General features: G+C 43.5%; 1 protein-coding gene across 2 annotated transcripts in view; it reads right to left on the reverse strand.

The window, feature by feature from the left end:
* The window catches only part of MKX (mohawk homeobox), a 68705-nt gene extending 43330 nt beyond the window's left edge, over positions 1–25375 (reverse strand). For both annotated transcript variants that reach the window (XM_040248016.1, XM_040248015.1), the window contains exons 1-5: positions 25227–25375; positions 22819–23085; positions 20990–21149; positions 12070–12223; positions 11304–11639 (exon numbers count right to left, since the gene is read on the reverse strand). In XM_040248016.1, coding sequence (XP_040103950.1) covers positions 11304–11639; positions 12070–12223; positions 20990–21149; positions 22819–23006 — 838 coding nt within the window. In that variant the 5' untranslated portion in view covers positions 23007–23085; positions 25227–25375. The remainder of the gene's footprint in view (positions 1–11303; positions 11640–12069; positions 12224–20989; positions 21150–22818; positions 23086–25226) is intronic.
* Between the last annotated feature and the right edge of the window lie 238 nt (positions 25376–25613).

The raw sequence follows: 25613 nt of genomic DNA on the forward strand, positions 1-25613 counted from the left end.
TCATTTACCTTTCTGCTTCTCTGAGTTTCCTATTAGCGTTTCACCGAGTGTGTGTAGGGGGATGGGGATTAGGAATGGTATTTGGGGGCTGGTAATATGTCATGAAATCATAAAGTTGAGCTTTTTTTATATTTTCCTAATGAGAGAAAAGTTATTCTAACTATAAACTAAAAGTTTTACTGCTTCAATCACAGTAACCATGAAATAGAACTCAAACACCTTTCAAGATAGTTGAGAATGACTAGTCCAGATGATTTACGTTTATACTTTTAAAAGCACGTTTTAAGAAAAGAAAAAAAAAAAAAAAAAAAACCTCCTGGAAGAAAAAAGTACACAGGTTAGATAAACTGGAGGTCCCATGGGTCATGAGTAAATCTGAGTTGGTGCCATAATTTCTGAAAAGGTAAAGGAACCCAGGAGACACAGTAAAAAACACAACAAAACCAATTGCACTACTGACAAAGTTGTGAAAAAACCCCTTGATCCAGCTGGAGAGATTTAGCAGCCCCGGAGAGGAGAAAAGGAAGAAAAAATACAGCGAGACGAAATGCAACCAAGACGATTAAGGAAGATGCAAAACAATGATAACATTCGGCCTCGGCTGCAAACCAAGGAAGGCTGGTGGTTCTCAAGCAGCCATTTAGCTCTGTGCTGGGCGAAGACATCACAGCAAAGGCACTTGGCATCAAGCAACTTCTGGTTGGGAGTTTACGTTTAGAAATGTAAGACCCAGTAACATCTAAGGAATTCTTGTTCTTGCCAAACAGCCACCCTCTTGCCCCAAAGCCATGTGACAAATGATCCCGAATACCACTCTGCTTTTTACGCATCTGCTCTCTAAATCAGTGCAGAAACTGGAAGCAGCGACTCTGAATTTTGGCCTCAGCAAAAGGGTACATTTTAGTGTCATAATGACAGTCTTGGCAGAACAGGGTCTTCTTCCTTGCAGTGTCTCTGCCATGCTGAGAGCTCTGTCCATCGTAATCTGCATCTGGCTTGAGCGAGGGACCATCAGTCCTCAATTTCAAAAGCAGGGGCAATGGTGTGGGAGCTTGAGAGCAGCTGTTTCTTGGAAATTCCACTTTATGAATGGCTGTCTCCAACTTCCAGCACTTGAAAAAGGTTTCCTTTTCATCTGCGTTGTTTTTCCATTTTAATTTTATCTCACCAAATGAGTCCTCTCAACATCACTGTTTTAAAATACGTTATTCTCTTCATTTAAATGAAGCTCAATCAAAGGCAGGACTGCTTTTGATTGAGCTTCATTTAAATGAAGAGAATAACGTATTTTAAAACAGTGCATATACGGTGCCCAAAAAGGAACACAGTCTTTCTGTCAAAGATGTCCATCGTGGTCCCTCTATCGAAGCACTAAGTCAGTGGTCAAGAGGCTGCTCTCACCCCATCGCAACCCAGGGGTTATGGAAGACGCCACACAAACTCACAGTACCATCCGGCCACACAGCAAGGTGCTGCCCAGACCTGGGGCCTGGTGATGTCTACACTGCAACTCAGCTTTTCTCACACTCACGTAGTGGAGTGTCTGACGTGAGGGAAAGCTGCCAGTGAACCTGACCCCGAAGCACCTTGGTGTTACCTTTGCACTTCAGCATCCTACTGGCCTGAGGGAAGAAAGACTCAACATTGTGAGAAGCCAATGAGTGACGTCACTGCTAAGCTGAGTCCAATCTAACTTGCCCAAACCACTCTCCAACTGGATTGTTGGTATCACTCCCACATTTTCCGGACCACTTTCAGGTAATGAGGCGACGTCTTTAGGGTAGACCCATGGCAGAGGAAGGATACCACCGGTCATTTTCAAAAGCCTCTTTGTTTTCCAAACTGTGTTTAATTCTACTGCTACGACTGCTACACACAGACACACACACACACAGACACACACACACACAGACACACCAAGAGACTTCTGCCCACAGCAGGGACCACTAAAGATCTGCAAACCATTTCTCTTCTCGGAGCAACACAGCATAAACCCTAGGTACCAGATGTCTATTACAGTCTACCATCTACCAACACGTGTGAAGACCTTTCCACTGCAGCTATTAAAACAGACAAGCTTCTGATTGAAGCCCGTGTGCCTAGAGCCTGTGCTCCAGAAGAAAACCCACTGCAATGAAAAGCCTGTGCACTGCGACGAAGAACAGCCCCTCTTGCCACAACTCGAGAAAGCTCTCACAGCCACGAAGACCCAATACAGCCAAACGTAAATAAATAAATTAAAAAAAAAAAAGAATCAGGGAAAGGAAGGCAGCAATAAGAGACCTAAGCTATCAAAAAACATGAGTTTTTTAAAAATGCACAACCATCTATCCTAAATTCTGAAAAGTTCAACACTAACGACACGATTTTAAAAATAAAATTCAATTAATTGAAATTGCCAAAAACAATAGACCTACGGTACCAATGATAAGGATCACATTTCCAAGCAACGCAACCACCTGCATACAAAACCTCAACCATTTCAGTGCTCAGCGTAGAACCCAAAGCAATGTCCTAATCTGCAAATTAAGGGATTGAACTGGAAGACTCTTTAAAGTTCACTGCTGAATTTTCCTCTTTATTAAGATGAAAATAAAACAAATTGGGTAACGAAGAAAGGAAAGGTTCATTACACAGCTGCCATTTAAACATGCCATCCTTCATTTAAACTGAAAACTATGAACAATTCAAATGTGAAAAAAATTGAACAAAGTGAACAAAATTATTATTACTTTTCTTCCTCAAAAACCACAATTATAGATAATATAATGTTTAATAGAAAACAAGAACAAAATTTAAAAGTACCCAAATTCTGGGCTAGAAGAAAACACGTATTTATTCGGAGTAAAAATTCTGTTACATCAACAAGACAAATTTTGACATAGAAAAATACCTGTTTAATTTTAGAAACAAAGTCGGGAGGCAGAAGGGAAAAACTAACTGTGACTCACCAAAAAAGAAAGAAAGGAAAAAAAAGAAACCACTTCCATGTTCATTAAACAGAATGTCTTGTTATTTTCACAGACAGTAAAAACCTTTTGACATCTTTCTCAGTCCCAGGCTGGAGAGGTGTCAACAGATCTTATTTGGTCTTGTCAGTGTGTAAAGAGTTTACAAACCTGACTAAATTTAGAATTAGCAGGAGTTAAGCACTTATATTCCTTATACACAGAAGAAGGGGGAAAAAGGTCCTTTTATGCCAGCTTTGAGTTTGGCTTGAGTTTTTATGACTTATTTAGAAGCCCTAGGGAATGAAAAGAGTCTCTTAATGGAAACACTGACACAGTATTAAATGCAGTGACATGAACCAGCACTTCTGTGAAACTACACCAGGTGTGACTGACCACTGCAGCGTCTGAAATGCACAGAGTGTCAGAAAATCAATTACTGTAGATGGAATGCCAGGAGACAGTCCTGCCAAAATATAGGGAGGATACCCCCACAGAAGCAAAAGGTAACGCTGAGAAACTTGTTTTTAACAGGAAAATAGGTTAAAATGTGTGGGATCTATATTCTTACATGTGGAGGACAGAGAAAATGTAAAATTTCTGCATAGACTTTCTCCAATTTCACCTTAGGATTAGAAACAGTCATTCTTCAAAAGCCAAAGAAGTCATGTCAACCCTGACAGTGAATGGGACAGAAGAGTTTAAATCATTGGATCTAAATCTGTACTGTGTTTCTTAAATCTCACCCACATGACGACCTAGATAAGTAGACAATAGATATCATTACTTAATGAAGTCAAATCCATAAAAGTTCCTTTTCTATTTGCCTGTCTGCTACACATTTTTATTCTTCAGTGGATTTTTTTAAACTGCTAAACTTTTCCATTTATCATCCTTACATTTTCCTGAAAGTCACTCTTTTAACTTGAAAATTGGTTTCGTTTCATTTTATACTTTCTAAGTTTTTATTTCAATTCTCTTAAACATCCCGTAGTTCTACGCTTCATTCTGTTTAGTTTTTTCCACCAGTTTTAACTTTCTCTGCGTTTGCCTCTTTTTTTTAACCCATTTAAATATATTTGGGACCATTTTCTTTCCCTTGTCATGTTCACAGACACAGATCGACATGTACATACGCACATTACAATGTCTTTGGTGATTTAAGAGGCAGAAGTACGAAATCATGAAAATACTAACTCATTCACTTAAGAAAAGAGTTCCAGAGCAAATACGTGAGACACACTGTATTAAGTGCTAGGGGGACAATAAAAAGGAATAAAATACTATTTCAGGGCATTCGAGGGCTTTTAATATACACAAATCGGTGAGCATCAGCACAAAAGGAGAGAGACCATGCAGCTGCACTCCAGGAAGCCATCTCTCTACAGTCATACACATTTGAAAACAATGTTGCCATCATTCTAAGGCTCCACTTGGAGAAAACAATATAAAAGGACAAAAAAATAGTCAGGATCCAACACAGCCCTAAAAAAGGTGTACATTTTCTGAATGAAGCTGCTATGTATTTTCAATTTGTTTGTAAACCAAGTGGTTGAATGGGGTTGCTAAGTCTTAACATCTGCACATAGACTTTTTCAGGCTCTCACATGATACCGTGAAATGAAAATATCTCCTGCCATATCAATAAATGAGAAATGTCACAGACATCAGTAATTTCTGGCCTTCAAATGTGAATGAGGCCTCCCAAAACTGCAATCTAGCGGATGCTGCCAGCCACCACAGTGATTGCTAAGGGGCTGGGGAAATGAAAGAAGCAAGGTAAAGAAGGAAACAGGATTGATCCAGATACATGAGGTGCATATATGAAAGGAATGAATTCAGTGAGCCCAGAGGCTTGCATCTTCGCATACATAGTAAGCTCCATAACTTTATGCCTGATTTTTGATGTTCAGATGGCCTGTTCCCTTTGTTGAAAACTTGTATATAGTCTGACATCCTTCCTGCCTCCTTGGAGCAGTTTTCTCAGAGCTACTGAAATGGGCTCGAGTCCTAAACATTCCCATCAAATAAAACAACTCTACATTCAGGTTGTGACTATGTATTTTTTTAGTCGACAATACCAAATAACAAACAAAGAAAAGTGAATGAAAAACTAACCCCTGAAGGAGCTTATGCCAAACTGCTTATGCCAAAGCTTGTTCTCTTTCTCTATTTTTGTCTGCCACGAATCTCTCAGCCTTTTAAATTACGTGGAACACTTAAGCAGCTTCATTTAAATTTTGCAAGAAGAAAATTTACTTTCAAAACTCAAAGCTAATGTGCTACTTCAGAAATAATCCAAGTGAATGTTTTTTGCCATTATCATCACTGATAAATATTTAAACATCTACAGTGTTCATAATATCATGCTTAAATTTTTATAATTCTATCCCAAGCCTCCCCAAAGGTCAGAATTTCTATAAGTCTCATTTCAAAGGTTACTGCTCTGGAGTAAGTAGTTAGGAAAGACCCCTTTTTAAAAAGGTTATCAGAAAGACACTGTTCTTTATTCAAAGGTGTCAGGAGCAAGTTTAGTCTGGAAGCACATAAAAAGCAACAGGAGGAAGAGTTTAGGGAAGACGTGGGGATGCTGAGACACAATCCACAGGCTGTGTCTCATCCTGCATGTCCAGAGGAACAGAAAATTCTATCTTTTAAAAAATCAGTCCTGAAATTTCTATCTGGAAATTTCACTTCGGTGGAAAACCTCATTTCCAGATGGTATCTGATAGGTGAGGTATTATTGTAGTAAAAGAAGACAGAAAAAAAAAATTGGATAACCTTTCAAGTATCCTTTAAATGTCACTAACTGGGCTGGTGACAGAGGGTTTTATTATTCTCTGCTGGAGCACATCAACAGTCATTTGCATGCCAGGAAAAGAATGTCTGGAATCATCCAACAGGGCTGAGCTTAATCTTTCACTAAAAACAAGGAAGTGACAAGCATAAAAAGGGAAATAAAAGAAGATGAAAGTATCCAAAGTCGACTTACTGGTCAACAAAATTCCAGAGAGAAAATAGCATGGACACAGAAACCCACACCATCCTTAAGAGTAAAGCCTTCTCTCAGCAACCATGAGGCTTTCTTTAAGTTATCCCCCAAACACCTGAAATTGATGAAACAAATCAAGAGTCGTCATTCAGTGTTCAAAAAGATCTGGCAAGGGCAGTTCTTTAAATCTTTCCCTCTGCTTCATTTAAGCTATGCTTTTTTCGACAAGCAGCCCAGCATAAAACCCAGGGCTCTGGTGAGCCTGGAGTGTTTTTGATATGTGATGTGAATGTCTGAAGGACACCTCATACTGTGTCCCAGAAGTGCACTGTGAAGTCAGTGGTTGAGAATGGAGACTGCCATTTCTCCAAAGAAACTATGCTATATAGATTACAGTTAAATCCCAGGTTAATCCAATGGTTTAGTCAACTCATGAGCATCCCTATGTTTTACTATGGAAAACACCAGCTTAATTTCCAAAGTATACATGTATGCAGGAAGACAGCGAAAAAGAACATCTCCACCACCACCCCCACTCCCCACCTCCTGGGGTCATCGTTAGCCAAGAACAAAATTTGGAAATGGCATTTAGCCTTGTGTCCTCACAGATTTACTTTCTGCTGCTTTGTTTGTCTTTCCCCAGTAACCAAAATCCCTAGTTCCCTCATTTTTCAGGCCATTCAAATGGACATTTCCTCCCAAAGAGTCTGGTTTACGAAATAAATTTCTTTCTTCTTTCCATCAAAATCTCCACTGCTTCAGGGATAGTCACCTTCATCAAGTGGAGGGAAACCTAATCTGGTTAATTCACACTAATATAGAAAAGAGTTCTCTCCACCAGTATGTTTTTGCTATACCAGATGTGTATAATTAAGAGGGATTTCAGGCAGTTTAATAAGATAAAGTTGAAACATTCAGGTTTTAGGGAGCAGAGTAAATTTATGAATTACATACTGGGGAGGCAGGGGGGCTCAGAGAGTAGTCATTAGCATGTACTAGCCATTTAGAAGCTGATCACTTGTGAGCTGTGAAAAGAAACAGCAGGATAGGAACTTGTCTGCATGCCAGCGACAGAGCAGGGAGGTTCACACATTTTATTTCAAGACTTGCCTGTCCTTCCCCTCATCAAGCATACTTCTTAGAGGTGACTCCTCTCTTCTTCACTGAAGAAGGAGATTTAACAGGCTTGGTTTGGAGGGTAAATTAAACTCGAATCCAAGTTAGGAAAGGCTCTACGAGGACGTCCTCTGGAAGATGCTACAGACGTTCACAGACACTCCCATTTGGAGAAGCTCAACTACCGAGTGAAGAGGAACGGAGTTGGGCATGAAGCTACAGCCCTTATCCTGATATCTCTGAGAGCAGACCCATCCAAGGACTAGAGACCTGGAGGGCAGTTTGCAATGGGAACTTACTCCATCCAATATCTGAAAATTACCATTGGAATGGCATCCCACTCCAGTACTCTTGCCTGGAAAATCCCATGGTCGGAGGAGCCTGGTAGGCTGCAGTCCATGGGGTCGCTAGGAGTTGGACACGACTGAGCGACTTCACTTTCACTTTTCACTTTCATGCATTGGAGAAGGACATGGCAACCCACTCCAGTGTTCTTGCCTGGAGAATCCCAGGGAGGGGGGAGCCTGGTGGGCTGCCATCTCTGGGGTCGCACAGAGTCAGACGTGACTGAAGCGACTTAGCAGCAGTAACAGCAGAGCAACTAACACTTAACCCAACATGATGAAGAGGACTGTAATTTTAATTTAGATGACTTCATTGAACAGATGAGACTGAGTGACTAGATTTCCTTGCATATTACTTAATTCTATTTAGAAGGAATAACCTTAATAATTCTGATCAATTCTATGTTATGATTGCTGCTGTCAGAATATGTGTGTGTGTGTGTGTGTGTGTGTGTGTGAGAGAGAGAGAGAGAGAGAGAAAGAGCTCAGTCATGTCTGACTCTTTGCAACCCCATGAACTGCATAGCCTACCAGGTTCCTCTGTCCATGGAATTTTCCAGGCAAGAATACTGGAGTGGGTTGCCACTTCCTTCTCCAGGGGACATTTCCAACCTAGGGATCAAACCCGTGCGTCTTTTGTCTTCTGCATTGGCAGGCAGGTTCCTTACCAGCAGAGCCAACAGGGAAGCCATCAGAATACTTATTGATAGCCTGCTAGGCCCTTGAAAAAATATCTTTTATTCCTACATGATGTGGTAGATTGAAGATTACAGAGAAATATTTAATATCTACATAAAATTAAAAAAAAATGTTTGTATCTACTTGGATGGTGCCTAGTAATATCTTTAATTAGGATTACTGCTTTATCATCTTCCAGATTTCTCCCTCCTAGAATTTAACAAGGGAAACGAAATTCAGTGATTACCCTTCCAAAAACCAACTCTTTCTTTCACTTGGCTTTTTGCCTCTGTATATTTAATGAAATGCATCATGAGATTGCAGCTGTCTTACAAAAATGGGTGGAAGAAATGGATACAATTTCTAAGCACAGATAAACCAATAAATTGTATTTAAAGGTGATCTATTCTGAGTAGGTCATCTACTCCTATAGAACTAGGGTGGGAGAAGGGGTGTTTAATAGCAATCTTAGAAATTTGCCCTTAAGGTGAGGAAAAAAGATACAATCAGAAAGAACTGAAGAAATTCAGAACAAGCCTGTGTGCCAGGGAAAACCAAAGCAGTTTCTCAGAAAGTATTTATTGAAATTCCCTGTTCTACTTACTACTCATGCATGACTGCTAACCCAGCGACAACTGCAGCAACATTGTCAGTTTTCACAGAAGACAGTCATTTGGTGTTTTGAAATTTAGTAGACCAGTCTTAGACCAACCGCTCTTGCTTCATTTTCTATCCACAAACTCTACAATTTTATTCTGTTCTTTTAAAGCTTATACACATGCATGAGAAACCAGAAGCTTATGTGTCTAGGCTGTGATCTCATTGCTTGCATAACTAAAAGATAGGTTTTTATTTAAAAATAGAATTTGGCAGATGAATAGTCCATAACCTGAACCAAGTGCATCTGGAATGCTTTAATAAAAATAAATGGCCAGGCTATTTCACTTTGAAAAGCATCGACTGTACAGGATGTTAGTCCCTCTCTGATTTTAAATTTTGTCACCTTTGAAAAGAGCTTGCATTTTCAGAAGACCCACACACGCTGGGGAAATTTCACAGCACATGACCTTGTTTTTACTGGGCAACACAAATTTACGAGGAAAAAGAAAAAAATTTTTTAAAGAACAGATCTCATTACCCCACCTCATTCAACTGTAATTTTTATTGTTTTTATCTTTCTTGTCTTGTCCATACACACTTGTCATATTCAGGGCATCCTCAATTAAAATTTTTCCACTTAACATTAGATGTTGTTTCATAGTCAGTATCAGTACCACAAATAAAAATTTTGACTTTATGCTGTCTTAATCTGGTTTGAGGTTAGGAAAACATTTACATTTTTTAAAATTGAGATACTTCCCATGTTTTTATATGTTCCAGAAACATATATAAAACATAGGAATTAATTATTTCTTTAAAGTTTGAAAAAGAAATCCAATGGCTTTATCAAGCATTTGGGAACTGAGTTTACTAAAAACCTTAATTTTTCCTGCATTAGCAGTCATTTAAAAGTTTTCGTACTATGAATTAACAATTCATGTGAATAATAGCAATTCACTTCATCCATACATTTGCATACAGTATATTGTCAAACGATTGTGTATAGTACTTTATAATACGTTTTTAAAATATTATTTTAATCAAAAATGTTGATTGCTATATCCTCTTTCTCACTTCCAACTTTAATTTGAGTTAATTTTTGCTTATTTCTTTTACTACTGACTTCAAAGAGCCAACTTTTGATTTATTTATCTGTTTTTCAGTCTTTATTTTACCATTTTTTGTTTTCTGTTTATTCCTTTATCAATAATCTGTACTTGAATGACTTGATTTTTTTTTTCCTTTTTCTGAAAATAAACATTCTGAATTATAAGTTCTGGTCTGGCCACATCAGTTAGGTATTAACAGATAGTTTGAACTTTTTTGTTTTTGGCTAAATTATCTTTTATTGTATGTTTTACTTCTTCCTAGACACAATTATTACTTACAAGCCTATGTATTTCTGAGCATCTGGAGATGTTTTCATTGTCAGATTTGGAGATACAAACAGAAAATGGGATTAAGTCATCAAAAATGTATTGCAACATCTTCTGAATCCTTATAGATAGTGTATCTTGTACATATTTATAGACACTTGAAAATCAGATTTATGACTAAATAACTTTAAGGATATATTCAGCAGACCAACTTTAAATGTCTTTATAAAGCTCTATTGTTTATATATCAGGCTTCTTGATATTATAAGGACTCCGGGTAGTAGTATAGTATTTAGCATAGAACCTAGTGTATCACAAATATTCAATTACTGACTGGTGACAACATGGGTAACAATAACAGTAACAGCAGTCTAGCAGTAATTACATTCCTCGGACCTCTGGTGCAGGCTCAGCTGCACTGCTGATCTATAGAAGAGTCATTAGCTGTCTGTTCTTCGTCTGGGCTTTCTTATCTGTGACATAATACGGCTGGACTCCACGCTTCCTGAAGTTAATTCACGGGGGAGCATTTCTAAATCTCACTGCCTGGCATTTTCAGGACGTATACTCTACCTGTACCAGATATAGGGCACACACAATCCTTTGTCCTGAAGCAAACTTGCTCAAACACTCTTTACATGCAAAGCTCTGGGGGAATTGAAGTCAAGATTGAAAATTTTACCAAGCTTGCCACTCCATCTGAAAGCTGAGGACAGGTAGAAATTGATTCATTTTTTCTGAACTAAAAGTAAAGATTTCAAAGCTATTTATCAGCCCTACCTGTGCTTTTCAGAAATAAAAGTGAGATTTCCAAAGCAATTTAAGGCACTTTTCCTTCACAAACATCTCGCCACCATGCTAGTTTATATTCATTTTCCATCAATATAAGCAATCAAATAATTTCAGAGAAAAGATAGAATGCAAAATATTCGCATGGCTAGTTACGATCTGGGACATTCCTCCATTATAATTTATTCTTAAGGCCAACATTTATCTCCTCTAAGTATGTTTATTGCTAAGACTGAAGATCTTCATTGAGGATGAAAACTTCCCAGTAGACCATCATCTGCTAACAAGCGTATCTGCTAATGAAGAACAAAATGAAAGGTTTCAAATTGAATTATGGGCCATATGTGCAAATCTGATACTCAGGCTATAAAAATTATGTCTTGACACCTGTAGAAAGAAGGCCGTCTGCTGCAGCCTTCATTCTGTTTAAACAAGGTTATCGCGAAAAGCACAGACTTACCTGTGCGGTAGACAAAGTTGCCTTCCGTTTCTGACGATGAGGGAGATACCAACTCCTCCTCAAACTCATTGGAACTAAAAGATCCCGAATGGTTTCTTTGCCTTGTCTTTCCCATCATGGCCGCATTTGTGACCATGACGTGTCTCAAAGAGTCGTTAAGGTAACGATTCAACAAGCTGCTCTTGTATTTGGGGGGCGATACGTAGTCCTCACTGGCTCGTGACTCTGGCCGTACTCCAGCCTTTATGACTGAGCTCTCACTTTTAATCACGGGATGGTGAACTGGATTACTATAGCCTCCGTCATTCATGTGGTTTCGTGGAGGGTTTTCTCCATCTAAGAAGGAAAATACCACTAGGTAGTTCTTACACGTACTTTTCCCCAGACACCCAATTGTTATATTTAATGATTTAAAATATACATATAGGAAGAATATTTAAAGTGTGTAAAGTTATCTTTGATATTTAAGATTAATTTTTAGGCAAAGAAAAGCAGGAAACTAAGTAATTTCTCCCTTTGGTATTTTAATGTTAATAAACGTCACAGAAAATGTTATTCTGACACATGATAAATCTATGAACAAGAGGAAAGAGCCATAACTGGTTGGTCATTTATAGTATTATAAAAGTCAAGTTACCCTGTGCAATAAAAAAGAACCATTATGACAGCATTATGTTTTGTGGGATCAACCTTAGAAATAGGAATTGAGATGAATGACTCCTTACAGAGGCAGAATAAAGAAACCAAGATAAAAATATCAACAAACCTTCAGAACAGGAGTCATCACTGCTCACACTGAGCCGCTCAGCATTCCCTTGAACATACTTGTTGTATAACTTTATTCTTAAGGCCCAGCTTAAATCTGGCTGTCGAACAGTATTCTTAAGCCGACGTCTTGCATTAGCAAACCAATTTGACACCTAAAAAGGTTTTATTTCTCAGTTAACACAACATAAAAAATTATCCATCATACAGTTACTTTCCCAGAAAGGACCTAAGCCTCTCTTATAATCTCTGATCATTACATATTCTCGGACATAACAGTACTGGAATTAATATCTGTTCATTCATTCATTCAACAAATGTGCTAAGCCCTCACTGTACAGACTGAACAGTAGCTATATCTGGGAATAAAAACATATTAAAGGACTCTGCCCTAAAATTTTGAGGCTAGTAAGAGAGGTAGGAGAATACATAGATACTCTAAAATCTATTCACTATTGCCAAGACATGGAAGCAACTTAAATGTCCATCAACAGAGAAATGGATAAGGAAGATATAGTACATATACACAATGGGATATTACTCAGCCGTAAAAAAGAAAAATACCATTTGCAACCACATGGATGGACCCAGAGATAATCAAACTAAGTGAAGAAAGTCAGAAAAAGAAAGACAAATACCATATGATATCACTTATATGTGGAACCCAAAAAATGACACGTGAACAAAACAATAAAATAAAAACAGAATCAAGGAATACATATATTTATGTCTATAATGGAATACGCATATGTCTGTAACATATAAACAGAATACATATATACATGTCTGTAACATATAAACAGAATACAAATATATGTCTATAACAGAATCACTTTGGTGTACAGCAGTAATTAACACATTGTAAATCAACTATAATTCAAAAAAATACTTCTAATATAGGAAAGAAGGTAATAAATGGCTTAAGATGCATTAAAATAAAATGTTACAGCAGTGAAACAGAAGGAAGGGTTACTTTCAAGTGACTCAAGAGTTTGTGAAACTAGACTTTGAAGGAATATGTCAGGGATAATGAGGGGGAGAAGTATGTTTCCAGTACAGACTTGGAACAACAGAAATCAAATTACAGAGACATTATGGGAGGTAAATAAGAGGGAAGAATTAGAGATGCCCTTGAGTTATCAAACTTATGTAAGAAGAGAAGACAGTGCCATTCTGAGGAAGAAAGAATTGTTTGAGGGTGAAATGATGGGTTTGGTCTGGGAACGTTTAGCTTGAGGTACCAGAAGAGCATACAGGTGAAATGTGCCAGTGAGAAAATAAAAAGACTATCTGAGATTCAAGGGCAAGGAAGATCAGATTTGGGTCAAATGCACAGAAGTGAGAGCTGAGGTTATGACAGTAGGTAGAATGAAAAGAGAGTCAAGGAACAAACCCTGGAAACCTCTAGCAATTAAGGAGGTAGCAACTGGCAAAGCAGAGATAGAGCAATCAGACAACCAGAGAGAGAAAAAACCAAATAACACCCAGCTTTACGCTAAAAATTAAGTGCTTCCAAATAGGTGATGGCAAAGAAATGAATACTGTAAAATACAGTTAGTCCCATTGTTTTTGTTTAAGGTGCTGCTGGATTTCCAGAGGGTTTCCCTGGTGGCTCAGATGGTAAAGAATCTGCCTGCAATGCAGGAGACCTAGGTTCAATCCCTGGGTTGGGAAGATCCCCCAAGAAGGGAATGGTTACCCACTCTGGTATTCTTGCCTGGAAAATCCCTTGGATAGAGGAGCCTGGCAGACAACAGTCCATGGGGTCGCAAAGAGCTAGACACAATTTTGCAAAGAGCTGGACACAATTTCTAGAGGCTAAAATGACACTTGACATTTCTTTTTAAATATCATGTTCTCATCCAAATATATAGACATTAAAAACCTGAAAAGCCAATATTTGCCTTTAAAAGGATGAAATGTGGGAAGAAGATTATGTCTTTCTATCATTTTTTTCTATAACATGATCCCACAGTATATTAATGGTTTGTGTGGTGGTACTTGCTCTGGAATTTCTTTCTTTCTTTTTTTTTAACATTTAGTCTATAAATACACTTTTTTTTTTTTTGCACATTACTCAAGCCTTAATTATTGAATGAACCTGTGGTGAATCCTACTTCTAAAAAAAACCTATAACACATTTTTCTTTTTCCCCCCATGGGTAAAACAAGGTAGTCTATCCCAGTTTATATACACACAAACCATATCATACATAATATATATATATTCAATTCATATATAATATACATATGTTCAGTGTTAACCTACCTTTGTGTCTTAAGCAATGATGATTGTCCTCAAATTTATGAGCAGTGGTGTAATACCTCACCATGACATTTCAGAAGCCTGAGACACCACCAACCACTCTTCCTGCCAAACTGTGCTATTATTACTATGCTTTTAGCCCGACTTCAAATTCTCCATCTCCTCCAGCCTCTACAAACAGAAAACTCCTGGGGCTATTCATTCAACAAATACACACTGAGAAGGTCTTGTATGCCATGGTGTTAAGTGTTAGGAATGAATAAACTTTGTCCCCTACACACACAGAAGGACTAGCAGTGAAGAGATTGATAATAACACCCGGGTGAACTTGCACTATGGAGGTATGAAATGCCTGGTCAATTTTTTCTCAAACCTCTTTCGATTCTCCAGGTCATGGCCAAAATGTTCGTCCATGTCCTCGTCAGTACTAACTGGAACATTTAGAACATTATTTTTTGAACTTCCTTATCTTTCTTTCTGCCCACATGAATGGATCTTACAAACTGCCATCAAATTCAAGTGATGATGCACTGTTATGATTTAATTACTTAACATCTTCAAATCCTCATTCATTTCCTGGGCTTCATTGGTGGGCCAGAGGTTCCCTGGTGCATCTGCCTGAAATGTGGGAGACCTGGGTTCGATCCCTGGGTCGGGAAGATTCCCTGGAGAAGGAAATGGCAACTTATTCCAGTATTCTTGCCCGGAGAATCCCATGGACGGAGGAGCCTGGTGGGCTACAGTCCATGGGGTCGCAAAGAGTCGGACACGACTGAGCTACTTCACTTTCATCCTCCAACTGTAGTATAACAGAAAGAGCCCCGGTTTCCTTTTTTGACTTTGCCAAAAACAGGCTGTGTGAGTTTAGATAAGTCATTCAACTTTTCAGAATTTCATGGTTCCTGACATCCTTCTCAGCTTTGGAAAATCCCATGGATGGAGGAGCCTCGTGGGCTACAGTCCATGGGGTCGGACATGACTGAGCTACTTCACTTTCACTTTTCACTTTCATGCATTGGAGAAGGAAATGGCAACCCACTCCAGTGTTCTTGCCTGGAGAATCCCAGGGACAGGGGAGCCTGGTGGGCTGCCATTTATGGGGTCGCACAGAGTCAGACATGACTGAAGCGATTTAGCAGCAGCAGCTGCAGTAGAAGCAGTCACTCTACTGAAATATTGAACACCTCATTTTTACATCAATTAGTTAGTTCTCAGTTCAGTCGCTCAGTTGTGTCCAACTCTTTGTGACCCTATGAACTGCAACATGCCAGGCCTCCCTGTCCATCACCAACTCCCAGAGTTCACTCAGACTCATGTCCATCGAGTCGATGATGCCATTCAGCCATCTCATCCTCTGTCGTTCCCTTCTCCTCCTGCCCCCAATCCCTCCCAGCATCAGAGTCTTTTCCAATGAGTCAACTCTTCACATGAGGTGGCCAAAATATTGGAGTTTCAGCTTTACCATCAGTCCTTCGAAAGAACACCCAGGACTGACCTCCTTCAGAATGGACTGGTTGGATCTCCTTGCAGTCCAAGGGACTCTCAAGAGTCTTCTCCAACAGCACAGTTCAAAAGCATCAATTCTTCGGTGCTCAGCTTTCTTCACAGCCCAACTCTCACATCCATACATGACTACTGGAAAAACCATAGCCTTGACTAGACGGACCTTTGTTGGCAAAGTAAAGTCTCTGCTTTTGAATATGCTATCTAGGGTTGGTCATAACTTTCCTTCCAAGGAGTAAGCATCTTTTAATTTCATGGCTGCAATCACCATCTGCAGTGATTTTGGAGCCCCCCAAAATAAAGTGGGACACTGTTTCCACTGTTTCCCTATTTATTTCCCATGAAGTGATGGGACCAGATGCCATGATCTTCATTTTCTGAATGTTGAGCTTTAAGCCAACTTTTTCACTCTCCTCTTTCACTTTCATCAAGAGGCTCTTTAGTTCCTCTTCACTTTCTGCCATAAGGGTGATGTCATCTGCATATCTGAGGTTATTGATATTTCTTCTGGCAATCTTGATTCCAGCTTGTGCTTCTTCCAGCCCAGCATTTCTCATGATGTACTCTGCATATAAGTTAAATAAGCAGGGTGACAATATACAGCCTTGATGTACTCTGTTTCCTATTTGAAGAGGACTTCCCTGGTGATCCAGTGGTTAAGAAATCTGCCTGCCAATACAGGAGACGTGGGTTCAATCCCTGGTCCAGGAAGATCCCACTTGTCTCAAGGCAACTAAGACCATGCATGGCAACTACTGAAGCCAGAGTACCCTAGAGCCTGTGCTCTCAAACAAGAGAAACCACTGTAAAGAGAAGCCTGTGCACCACAAATAGAGAATAGCTCCTGCTCACCACAACTAGAGAAAGCCCACGCACAGCAACAAAGACCCAGAATGTCCAAAAAAAAAAAAAAAGACAAGAAGAATGCAGGACCAATCTGAGATTTTTTGAAAATTTAACATTAGCCATAAGACTTACAGTTGATAACTGCACACATATCTCAGCAGACTCATTCAATATTAAGCAACAGCTATGTCAACATGGAGGCAAAATCTTGAAATATAGCAGATTTCACCAAATGATACATGGCTATATGACAGGAATTTGGAACGTCTACTATAAGTGTATGGCTTCCCTGATAGCTCAGTTGGTAAAGAATCTCCCTGCAATGCAGGAGACCCTGGTTTGATTCCTGGGTCAGGAAGATCTGCTGGAGAAGGGATAGGCTACCCACTCCAGTATTGTTGGGCTTCCCTCGTGGCTCAGCTGGTAAAAATCTACCTGCAATGCGGGAGTCCTGGGTTCTCTCTCACTGGGTTGGGAAGATCCCCTGGAGAAGGGAAAGGCTACCCACTCCAGTATTCTGGCCTGGAGAATTCCATGGACTGTACAGGCCATGGGGTCGCAAAGAGTCAGACATGACTGAGCGACTTTCAATTCACTTCACTTCAGTTAAGTGAAGGGAGCATTAACATCCAATCACTAAATACAGTCTCAAACTCTACTTGCATTGCACTCTATTGTTATCTGAAAAAAAAAATCATTTCACTCTTATAATCCAGAAAAAAATATTTTTAAAATATACATGCATAAGCAATGGGAAATATTGAAACCAGGTACAGCCCCCATCTGCCCTTCTTTGAAAAACTTCTTCAGAGTCAGTTATTGCCTGGGTAAGCTCCACATCCTACAATAACACAAAACCCCAATCACATACTTGTTATTCCACAATAAAGTTGTTTATATTTTGAGAGTAGAGAGTGTATTTTTACAATGTTTGAACAATAGTCAGTCATAGGAAATAAGCACAATGGAATTGTTTTAGTTGGTTAAAGTCAAAACACGTACACAAATCATCTTCCTGTTAATTTTTTATAAAAATCCTTATATCTTATTAGGAAGATGGCAGATTAATAACACAAACAGTTATAACTAATTAAGACAAGTTGATAATTCTAGTGGGTAGAAAAAGATGAAGTTTGCGTAAATACCTCTCTCTGCTTCATCTTCTAGGGATGAACAAAATGTAGTCTTGTTTAATGTCCTTTAGAGCTTCTATTTATTGAAAAAGTAACTTATGTAATCCTAAAACATTCCCTCCATTAAAGTTTCAGCTTTTTGTTTCTAGGCTTAATGGAGATGACTGACCAGGTTTTATACCCTTCAGAGTAGCAAAATAAGGCAAAAGCACTTCTTATGAAAAGTTTGAGAGTTTGACCACACAACCAAAAGGGAAATATTAAGTGTAAAAGAAATTTTAAAAAATATGACACTCTTATAGTTAATGAATAACTATGCTGACAACTTAATATAAATTAGGAGAAGCAGAGACAAGAAGTATTATAATAAACAAAAAATACAGTCTGGAGCCAGAAATAAAGGAAAAATTCCATATTTGTCTATAGACATAAAATATGACATATTTCTAGATAAACCAAAAATAATGTCAGTTACATGCTTGTTCTGTAGAACCAGCATATATCATTAAAGATAATTCATTCATTTTCTGCTGCTGTCCATGTATTTCCTACAATGACATAAATTTTCAAACCAGAATATCTTCCTCTGATTTCAAAACATTCTCCAGTTTTCAGAAATATGTCTGGGCAAGTCACATGGTGATTCCAGCAGTATTCCCCAATTAAAACCTATTCAAACACGTATGAACAGTTTACTACATGGAAAGTACTGGACTGGGGTGAAATGGGAAGATGAAGATGGATAAGACATGATCACTTGAGTGAATAGGAGAAATTGATTCAATGTGAGAACCTGACTCCTGAAACAGAAGTCTGATTTCCAGGGCTCAAAAAGCTTTATTCAGATCACAGCTTGACATTTTTCCCCCAGAAGTAAAAGGCATTGACATAATTTATTTGGTTTCCACAGAGCCAAAATTTGCTTTGGATGTTTAATACATGTCTGACTTATACAAACTCCTTATATTCATAAATATATATTTTTTCTTTGATAGACATTCCATTGTGCCTAATTGAGAATAACTAGATCCAAACTGAATGCTATATAAGGGTCCCTTGGTCATTCTATACACTTTGAATTTTTCCATTTATCACTTTAATGTTCTAGAAACTAACTTCATTTACTATAAAACTGGAAATCATTAAATGGGTATCAATTATAATTATAAACAAGTATCTCTGCCTCATTTAAAAATTACATATTTGTGTACATTTTATTTTCTGAAGACTATAGTGTAATAGAAAAAATAATGGCAAAACTTTTCATACATTGAATAAAAACTTCATGTAAATTAGAAAAATGCAATAGTTTTACCAAGATCTTAACACAAAAAGAATTGTTAACTGCATTTGAATGACCATTTCAGGTAGAAAAAAAATTGATTTTGTATTAAAAAATAACTATTTCTATTGCAGCTCAAAAAACTATTGCACATAAAAATTTAAATGTCTCTGCTAATGACAAATACATTTCATGTTTTCAAATATCCTAAATATGTCATAAACATTTTTTGCTTTCTGTCTGAAAGAATGGCAAGTATTAAATATGGAACTACATAATCAATAATCTAATGCTTTACTGTTGACATCAGAGTGAAATATTCATACAGCTCTATAAAGTAGTGTATTTTCAAAATAAATAACATACCAGTTTAAACTGAAATCTGAACACATGCATTTGTTTTCTTAAGTCAAGTTTTTCTGATTGGAATAATTTATTTAAAAACTAATTTTGAACATCACTAGTTTATGTTAAAATAAAAAATCATAGTTTTATGTTAAATGTATATTAAGCCAAGAACACTAAATTAATTTTCCCCTCCAGTGCTGCAGCAAATCACTATTAATACTATTGCCTGTTAATATAAAGCAAAACAGATGTTTTTCTCTACAATCATACTCTGAAAATAAGCAGAAAATGCATATTACAGTTTTAATAAGGCTGAATACAAGTCAATTTTCATGCTTTGTCAAACTTTCTAGTAATTCCTAAAAGGACAATCTTACCCTCTGGAGAGAAATCTTTGTTACCTAATAGTTAAATATTCCCTTTTATTTGGGGGTTCTCACTATAACTTTCATGGAATGACCAAAAATTTCACCATGCAGTGATGCAGTGCTACTATAATGCATGAGATTTCTTGGCTCATTTAGCGTCTCCTCCTCCTCCTTTTTTTCTCAGTTAAATGCTTTGTTTGATGCATAAAAGTTTATCTTACTACATTATGAAAGAAAACTTGTGTGATGGAAAGAGCACTTGATATAGAATTACATTATTTCCAGGCCTTCCCTACCCCTAGGAACACAACTTCTTCCTGCCTTGATTACATCATCTACAAAATGCTGATAAGTGCTCTACCTATGTCCCCAAGCTTGTGATATGGTTATGGAGGGGAAAAACTTGTCCAATGTAATTCACTAGATTGGCAACAAACTCACACCCTTTCTCTACACTTGACCAAGTAACCCTACCATTTGAAATCTGCCTCTTCTTATCCTGAGTAGAAAGATAAACAGCAGCAAAACTGTGTGGATTCTAGCTAATGCTCTAGGTGTCATTTATTAAAAAAGAAGAAAAAGAAAAGAAAATCCCAAATCCACTTCTTGCCTTTCCAATCTACCTCCTAGCTCTGTCAGGAATGGTTAATTTAAAAGTTATCCTGTACTTGACCTTTAACATGGGGCCCTGATGTGGGGTGTCTTTCTGCCTGGTTTTCAAAGTGTGGTGTCGGGCCAGCAGCTTCAGCATCACCCCAAGAACTTGTTAGAATGCAAATTATCGTCCTTGCCCAAGGACTACTACAAACTCCGGGTGGGAGTGTGACGCGTACACAAGTTTGAAAATCACCGCGGGGCTAGTAGTCCCATCCGTAGCCATCTATACTTGTATAGAATCCAGACACCTTCTCATAAGTCTGCACTTGACTTTTCACCGCCCTCCTTAACGAACACCACACAATCCCTCCTGGACCAAACTGAGATAAGATGGGAGGAAACCCGGAGGCTCTTCCCACATTAGAACTCTGCCCTGTGCCCGTCTCGCATCATCCACAGGCCGGAGGAGCATCCGGACCGGCCGATGTCGGCCAGTCCTTTCCCAGCAGCGGGGAGGAGAAAGGCGGCCTGCGCCCCGGCCCCACCAAGAGAGGGGCAGGGGCTCGTGGCCCCGATTACCTGCACGAGCGTCATCTGCGAGCCGAGCGCCAGGAGAATCTTCTCGGTCTTGGTGGGATACGGGTTGTCGCGGTGCTTGTACAACCACTGCTTCAGGGGCCGCGCCATGTCCTGCAGGGCCTGCCGCTTGTGCCGCACCTTCCCGCCGTTCTGCCGGGCCCTGGGACAGCAGGAGAGGAGGGGCTGTGAGCCACGCCCTCCTCTGCGACCCCGGGGGTCGTGTCTGCACGCGTCTCAGCCTGCGTGGACCCCTGTCCCATGCGCGCGGACGTGGAGGAGGCATTGGCGGTGCCAGAGCGCGGATGGCCAGGGAGTCACAGGACAAGGCCACCAGCTTTATACTGAAAGGGAGTGGGGGTGGAGAGGGGAGATCCTGAAGCCAGAGGCTGGAGGATTAGGTGGTCAGATCTGCGCAGCAGGGCTGTCCCCGCCAGGGGCCCTGGCCTCGCCGGCCGTGTACACTCCAAGAGCGTTCTTTCAGGGATTCAAGCCCGCCGCTGGGGCTTCCCGTCGTCTGTGGTCAAAGGTCGCCCACTGGACGGGGGGAATAAATTGAGAAGGTGATGGCCGCCCCCTGCCCTTGTTCCTCTGCAAAATCTCCCTGTATCCTTGGATCCTCTGGGTAAAGGGGAAACTGTCCAAGAAAGGGTTTGTGTAGGAAAAATGCTGAACCGGAAAAAACAACCCAAAACACTGTTGGGGACTTTTCACGACATAAGAAAGAGCTTAAAAGTATGGACAGGTCTGTCCCACCTGCTAAAGTAAAAAGACCTCAGGAAGAGCTTTTTCCCAAGGAGGGAGAACGGGCCGGGTCGCTGGCCGCTGCGCTCCTCGGCGGCTCCGGGAGGGGTCGCCGCGCCGCCGCCCGCGCGTTCTGGCTGCTCCGCGAGCACGCGCGCCTGCGCCGCAACCTCCAGGGCTTTTGCCTCTTTAAACTCTTTGAAATCCAATTCCATCCGTGAGGACTGGTAGTAACATTTTGACGAAACCCGATCTCTACTTCACTAACAGGCAACGCAGCAGAACAAGCAGCTGATGCAATCTCTCAGATGGACCGGCCAGCACAGCCGCCCGCCCCCCCCCCCCCCCCCCCCCCCCCCCCCCCCCCGCTCTCCCCTGCGCGGGGCGCTCCCGGAGTCGCCCGGACGTGGCGGGGCCGCAGACGGCCTCTGCACCGGAGCAGCTGGCGGCCTGCGAGCTCTTGCGCGCCTCCCACCCCGCCCGCAGCCCTCAGCCGGCTAAACCGAAACCCAGGCCCGCGGCACCCACCCTCCGGGCTCGCGGCGGGCTCCGCCGAGCCGCGCACGCATCCTGGGCGTCCTGCGCAGAGCCGACCTTCCCAACACCTTGGCGGATGCAAGGCCCTGACGTGACACAAGATGGGGAAGCCCGCGGGGCTGGCCTGACCGGGGGAGCCCCTACTGCTTGACCCTGCCCGGTGCTCGTGCATCCCCAGCAGGCCTTTCTGCCTCATCCTCAGCCGCGCAACTGCATCGCGGTCCGGAGAGGGGCAGTCACCCCCACCCCCACCCCCATCCCTGAGGTCCAGGCTTCGGAGCGCTCAGGGGCGCTTTCAGGTGACCTCCGTTTCCAGCGAGCCTCTTTTGAGCTATTCTGACGAATCGATCCCCTACCCCCACCCCCACCCCCATACTCAGAACTAGTATTTTAAAAGGAGAGTGCGCGAAACCGGGTAGCGGAGACCTGTCCTCCCAGGAAACTCTGGGCCCCTGACCCGCAGGCCCGGGTTGCCACCAGCGCGCCCCCGTCTCTCTGTCCCCACCTCTCCCGGCAGCCGGCGGGCAGGGGCCCCGGGAGAGTGAGCTTACCCGGTCCTCCGGTGTCTCAGGCCCAGGTTGTCCTTGAGGGGCGGGCTGTCCGTAATGCCCACCTCGGGGCGAGCGTGGGGACTGTCCAGGACGCCTCCGTAGGGCCGGCCGCCCCGATCCCGCTCCGGAGCCCCGCGGTCCTCAAAAAGCACTGCGCCGCTGAGCTTGTTGAAGACGATCGTGTTCATGGCGCGCGCAGGCAGGGGCGCGCGGCGCGGCCGCAGCGCCTTGGTACCGGGCCGCCAGGAGCTCCGCAGGGCTCGGGTTCTAGGAGATAAAGATGAATCACATTACTCGCTGAGAGTGCTCATACTCCGGAGCGTCCCGAGTCCGAAGCTGGCCTTGGCGCGGGGCTGCGGAGCCCAGGGGAGGAGCGACGCCGCGGCACCTGAACCCGGGGACTCCCGCCTTCCCCTACCTGGTTACACCGCTCCCCGGTAACCCGGGTCACCGCCCCCGAACACTCCCGGGACTGGTACCCACCCTCCTCTCTGCCCCGGCTTCCCAGCCCGCAAGGAATGTCAGCCAGAAACAGTTTACCCGCCTGACAAAGGAAAGTGATTCCTAAACAAGCCTTCCAGAGTTGGTTTTAATCTGGATGAAGCACACTCCGGAAAGCGTGGGAGGACAACGCGGGGCCGTGCGTGATTATTCAATCACAATCGGAGACTAAAGCCTCCCAGAGCTCCCACTCGGGCTCGTCAAGAAGGGTTGGAAGAAAGGAAAAATTGGGGGTAACACGAACGACCGCATCAGCCAGCCCCAGTTAATGAGTCCCAGTGCATAACAGGATTTCAGGGATTTGCTTGTTTGCTAGATCCTGGGTGGTTTGGCTGAAACCTCTGCGTCCTTTTTTTTCCCAGCTACAGCTCCTGGGGTGGGGGAGGGTGGGGGGCGGGGTGAGGGCAGGGAAAGTTAGCAGATTCCACAGATAGAAAGTTAAGTGGCCTCAGGGAGTTAAGCGGCCCTCCCTCGAGGCTCCTGCCACCCCTCCCGCCGCTCCGGATGCTCAGGGTTCGGGCAGGTCAAAGGCGCCTGAGTCCCGACCCTCCGAAGCTGGTTGTCAGCGCTGTCCTTTTCCGCGGCGCCGGCGCGAGCCGCGAGCTCGGAGTCCTTTCCCTCCCACCCCTTTCTGGGGTCTCGGGGAACCATTGCAGAAGTTGCGAAAGGTGTTAAAAGAGCGGGGGAAAGGCGTCGCGGTCCGCGCTCCACAGAGCCTGCGGGGGAAAGTCCGTGGCTCACCTCCCGGGTCGAGACCGCTGGGAGCCTCTGCCCGCCGCGCGTGAGCCTCGCGGGCCGGCCCGCGCAGCCCGGTGGCTGCCCGGAGGCGCGCAGCCGCCCCTGGCCGCCGCACCTCCTCGCCTCGCGCCTGGGGAGGAGGAGGGTACAGCTCGCGTGGCTTCCGAGCCGCCCCCGCTTCGCGATCCGCGTCCCCTCACCCCGTCTCGCCCGCCACCCCCAGGCACACACGCCGGGTGCCCACGCTCGCCAACGCCCCCGCCCCGCCCTCGGGCCACCGCAGCAGCAGCCACGCGCGATGTTTAGGGTCGTGACCGCAACGGTTAAACTTCAGCTTGCGGGCAGTGTTCGTGGAGAGGTGGAGTCAGACCTCTGCCGGCTGCCGGTTGTACGGCAGGGCCGAGCCCTCCCGCGCACACAGGTACGTCTGGGGTTCAGACAGCCCCAGCGAGCAGCGGGGAAAGCGGACATCCGCGCTCGCAGCCCATGTTCCCCTATCCGGAAGCGCCTTGTTTTTCTTTTACAATCTGTGCGCTTAGTGATTTGCGTCCAGGCTTTTCTGTTTGGGAAGCACTCTCGTTCCCGGCCCGCGGTCTGTCCCCACCTCAGCCCTGTCCTTCTGTGTGCGACGGCGTGTTTTCCCTGGCCATTGCGCCGCGAGGTTCTCTTTGCCGACCCTCTCTGCTGCCCCAAGCCCGTACGGAGGTCCCCACTACAGATCCCAGCGCGGCAAAGGGCCGAGAGCTGGGTCCCCGACGTCACGGGTCGTGTGAACTGCCACTCCTAACCCTCTCCGGGGTCCCCCGCGCGGTCCCCATTGCCGCCTTTCGGATCCCGCGCTCCCCCACTTACCCAGATTCACTCCACTGTGGCTTGGGGAGAGCCCTCCCTTCGGATCCGCCTCGCCCAACCCCCGCGAACAATTTTAAGCAAAGGGGGCGCAACCAGGTGGGCTTTCCGACTCCTTGCAGACCCTCCAGCCAGCGTCGGCAGCCTACACCGCCCCCCCTCCACCCCCATCCCCGGCGCGTCCCCGAAGGACCTCAGAGGGAGGTGGGGGAAGGGCCGGGAGCTCAAAGCGCCGGGCGCAGAAGGAAGGGGCTGGTGAAGAGGGGAGGGAGCCTCCCTTTCCGCGGCCCTGCGCGGGGACGGCGCGGCCGGGGCTGTACCTGTCGCGGTGGGGCCCGCGGCCGGCGGCAGAGCGGCTGGCTCTCCCGCGTCGAGGCTAGACGCGCGCCCATCCCCGCCGCATGTTTTCCGCGCGGGCTCCGGCGCGCTCACCGCCGCCACCGCCAGCGTCGCGGCTTTATTTACCCGGACCGGCGCGCGCGGCCCGGGAACAGGAATAGCGAGGCCTTCTCATGTTTCCTGACTGCCCAGCCCAGCCGGCGAACATCCTGCGGGCGCGGTATACACGTTCCCGGGCCAGCGAGAGGAAGCCACCGCAGGGACCTCTGTTAACCCTCGCCGCAGAGGAGCTGCCGCAGCCGGCGCCGCCGGGGATCCCCCGGCCCGCGATTCCTACCCAGTCGGGCCCGGCTCCCAGATCCCTCGGC

The sequence above is a fragment of the Oryx dammah genome, unplaced genomic scaffold, assembly GCF_014754425.2.
Source record: "Oryx dammah isolate SB20612 unplaced genomic scaffold, SCBI_Odam_1.1 HiC_scaffold_10, whole genome shotgun sequence".
In the NCBI taxonomy this organism is placed as follows: Eukaryota; Metazoa; Chordata; class Mammalia; order Artiodactyla; family Bovidae; genus Oryx; species Oryx dammah.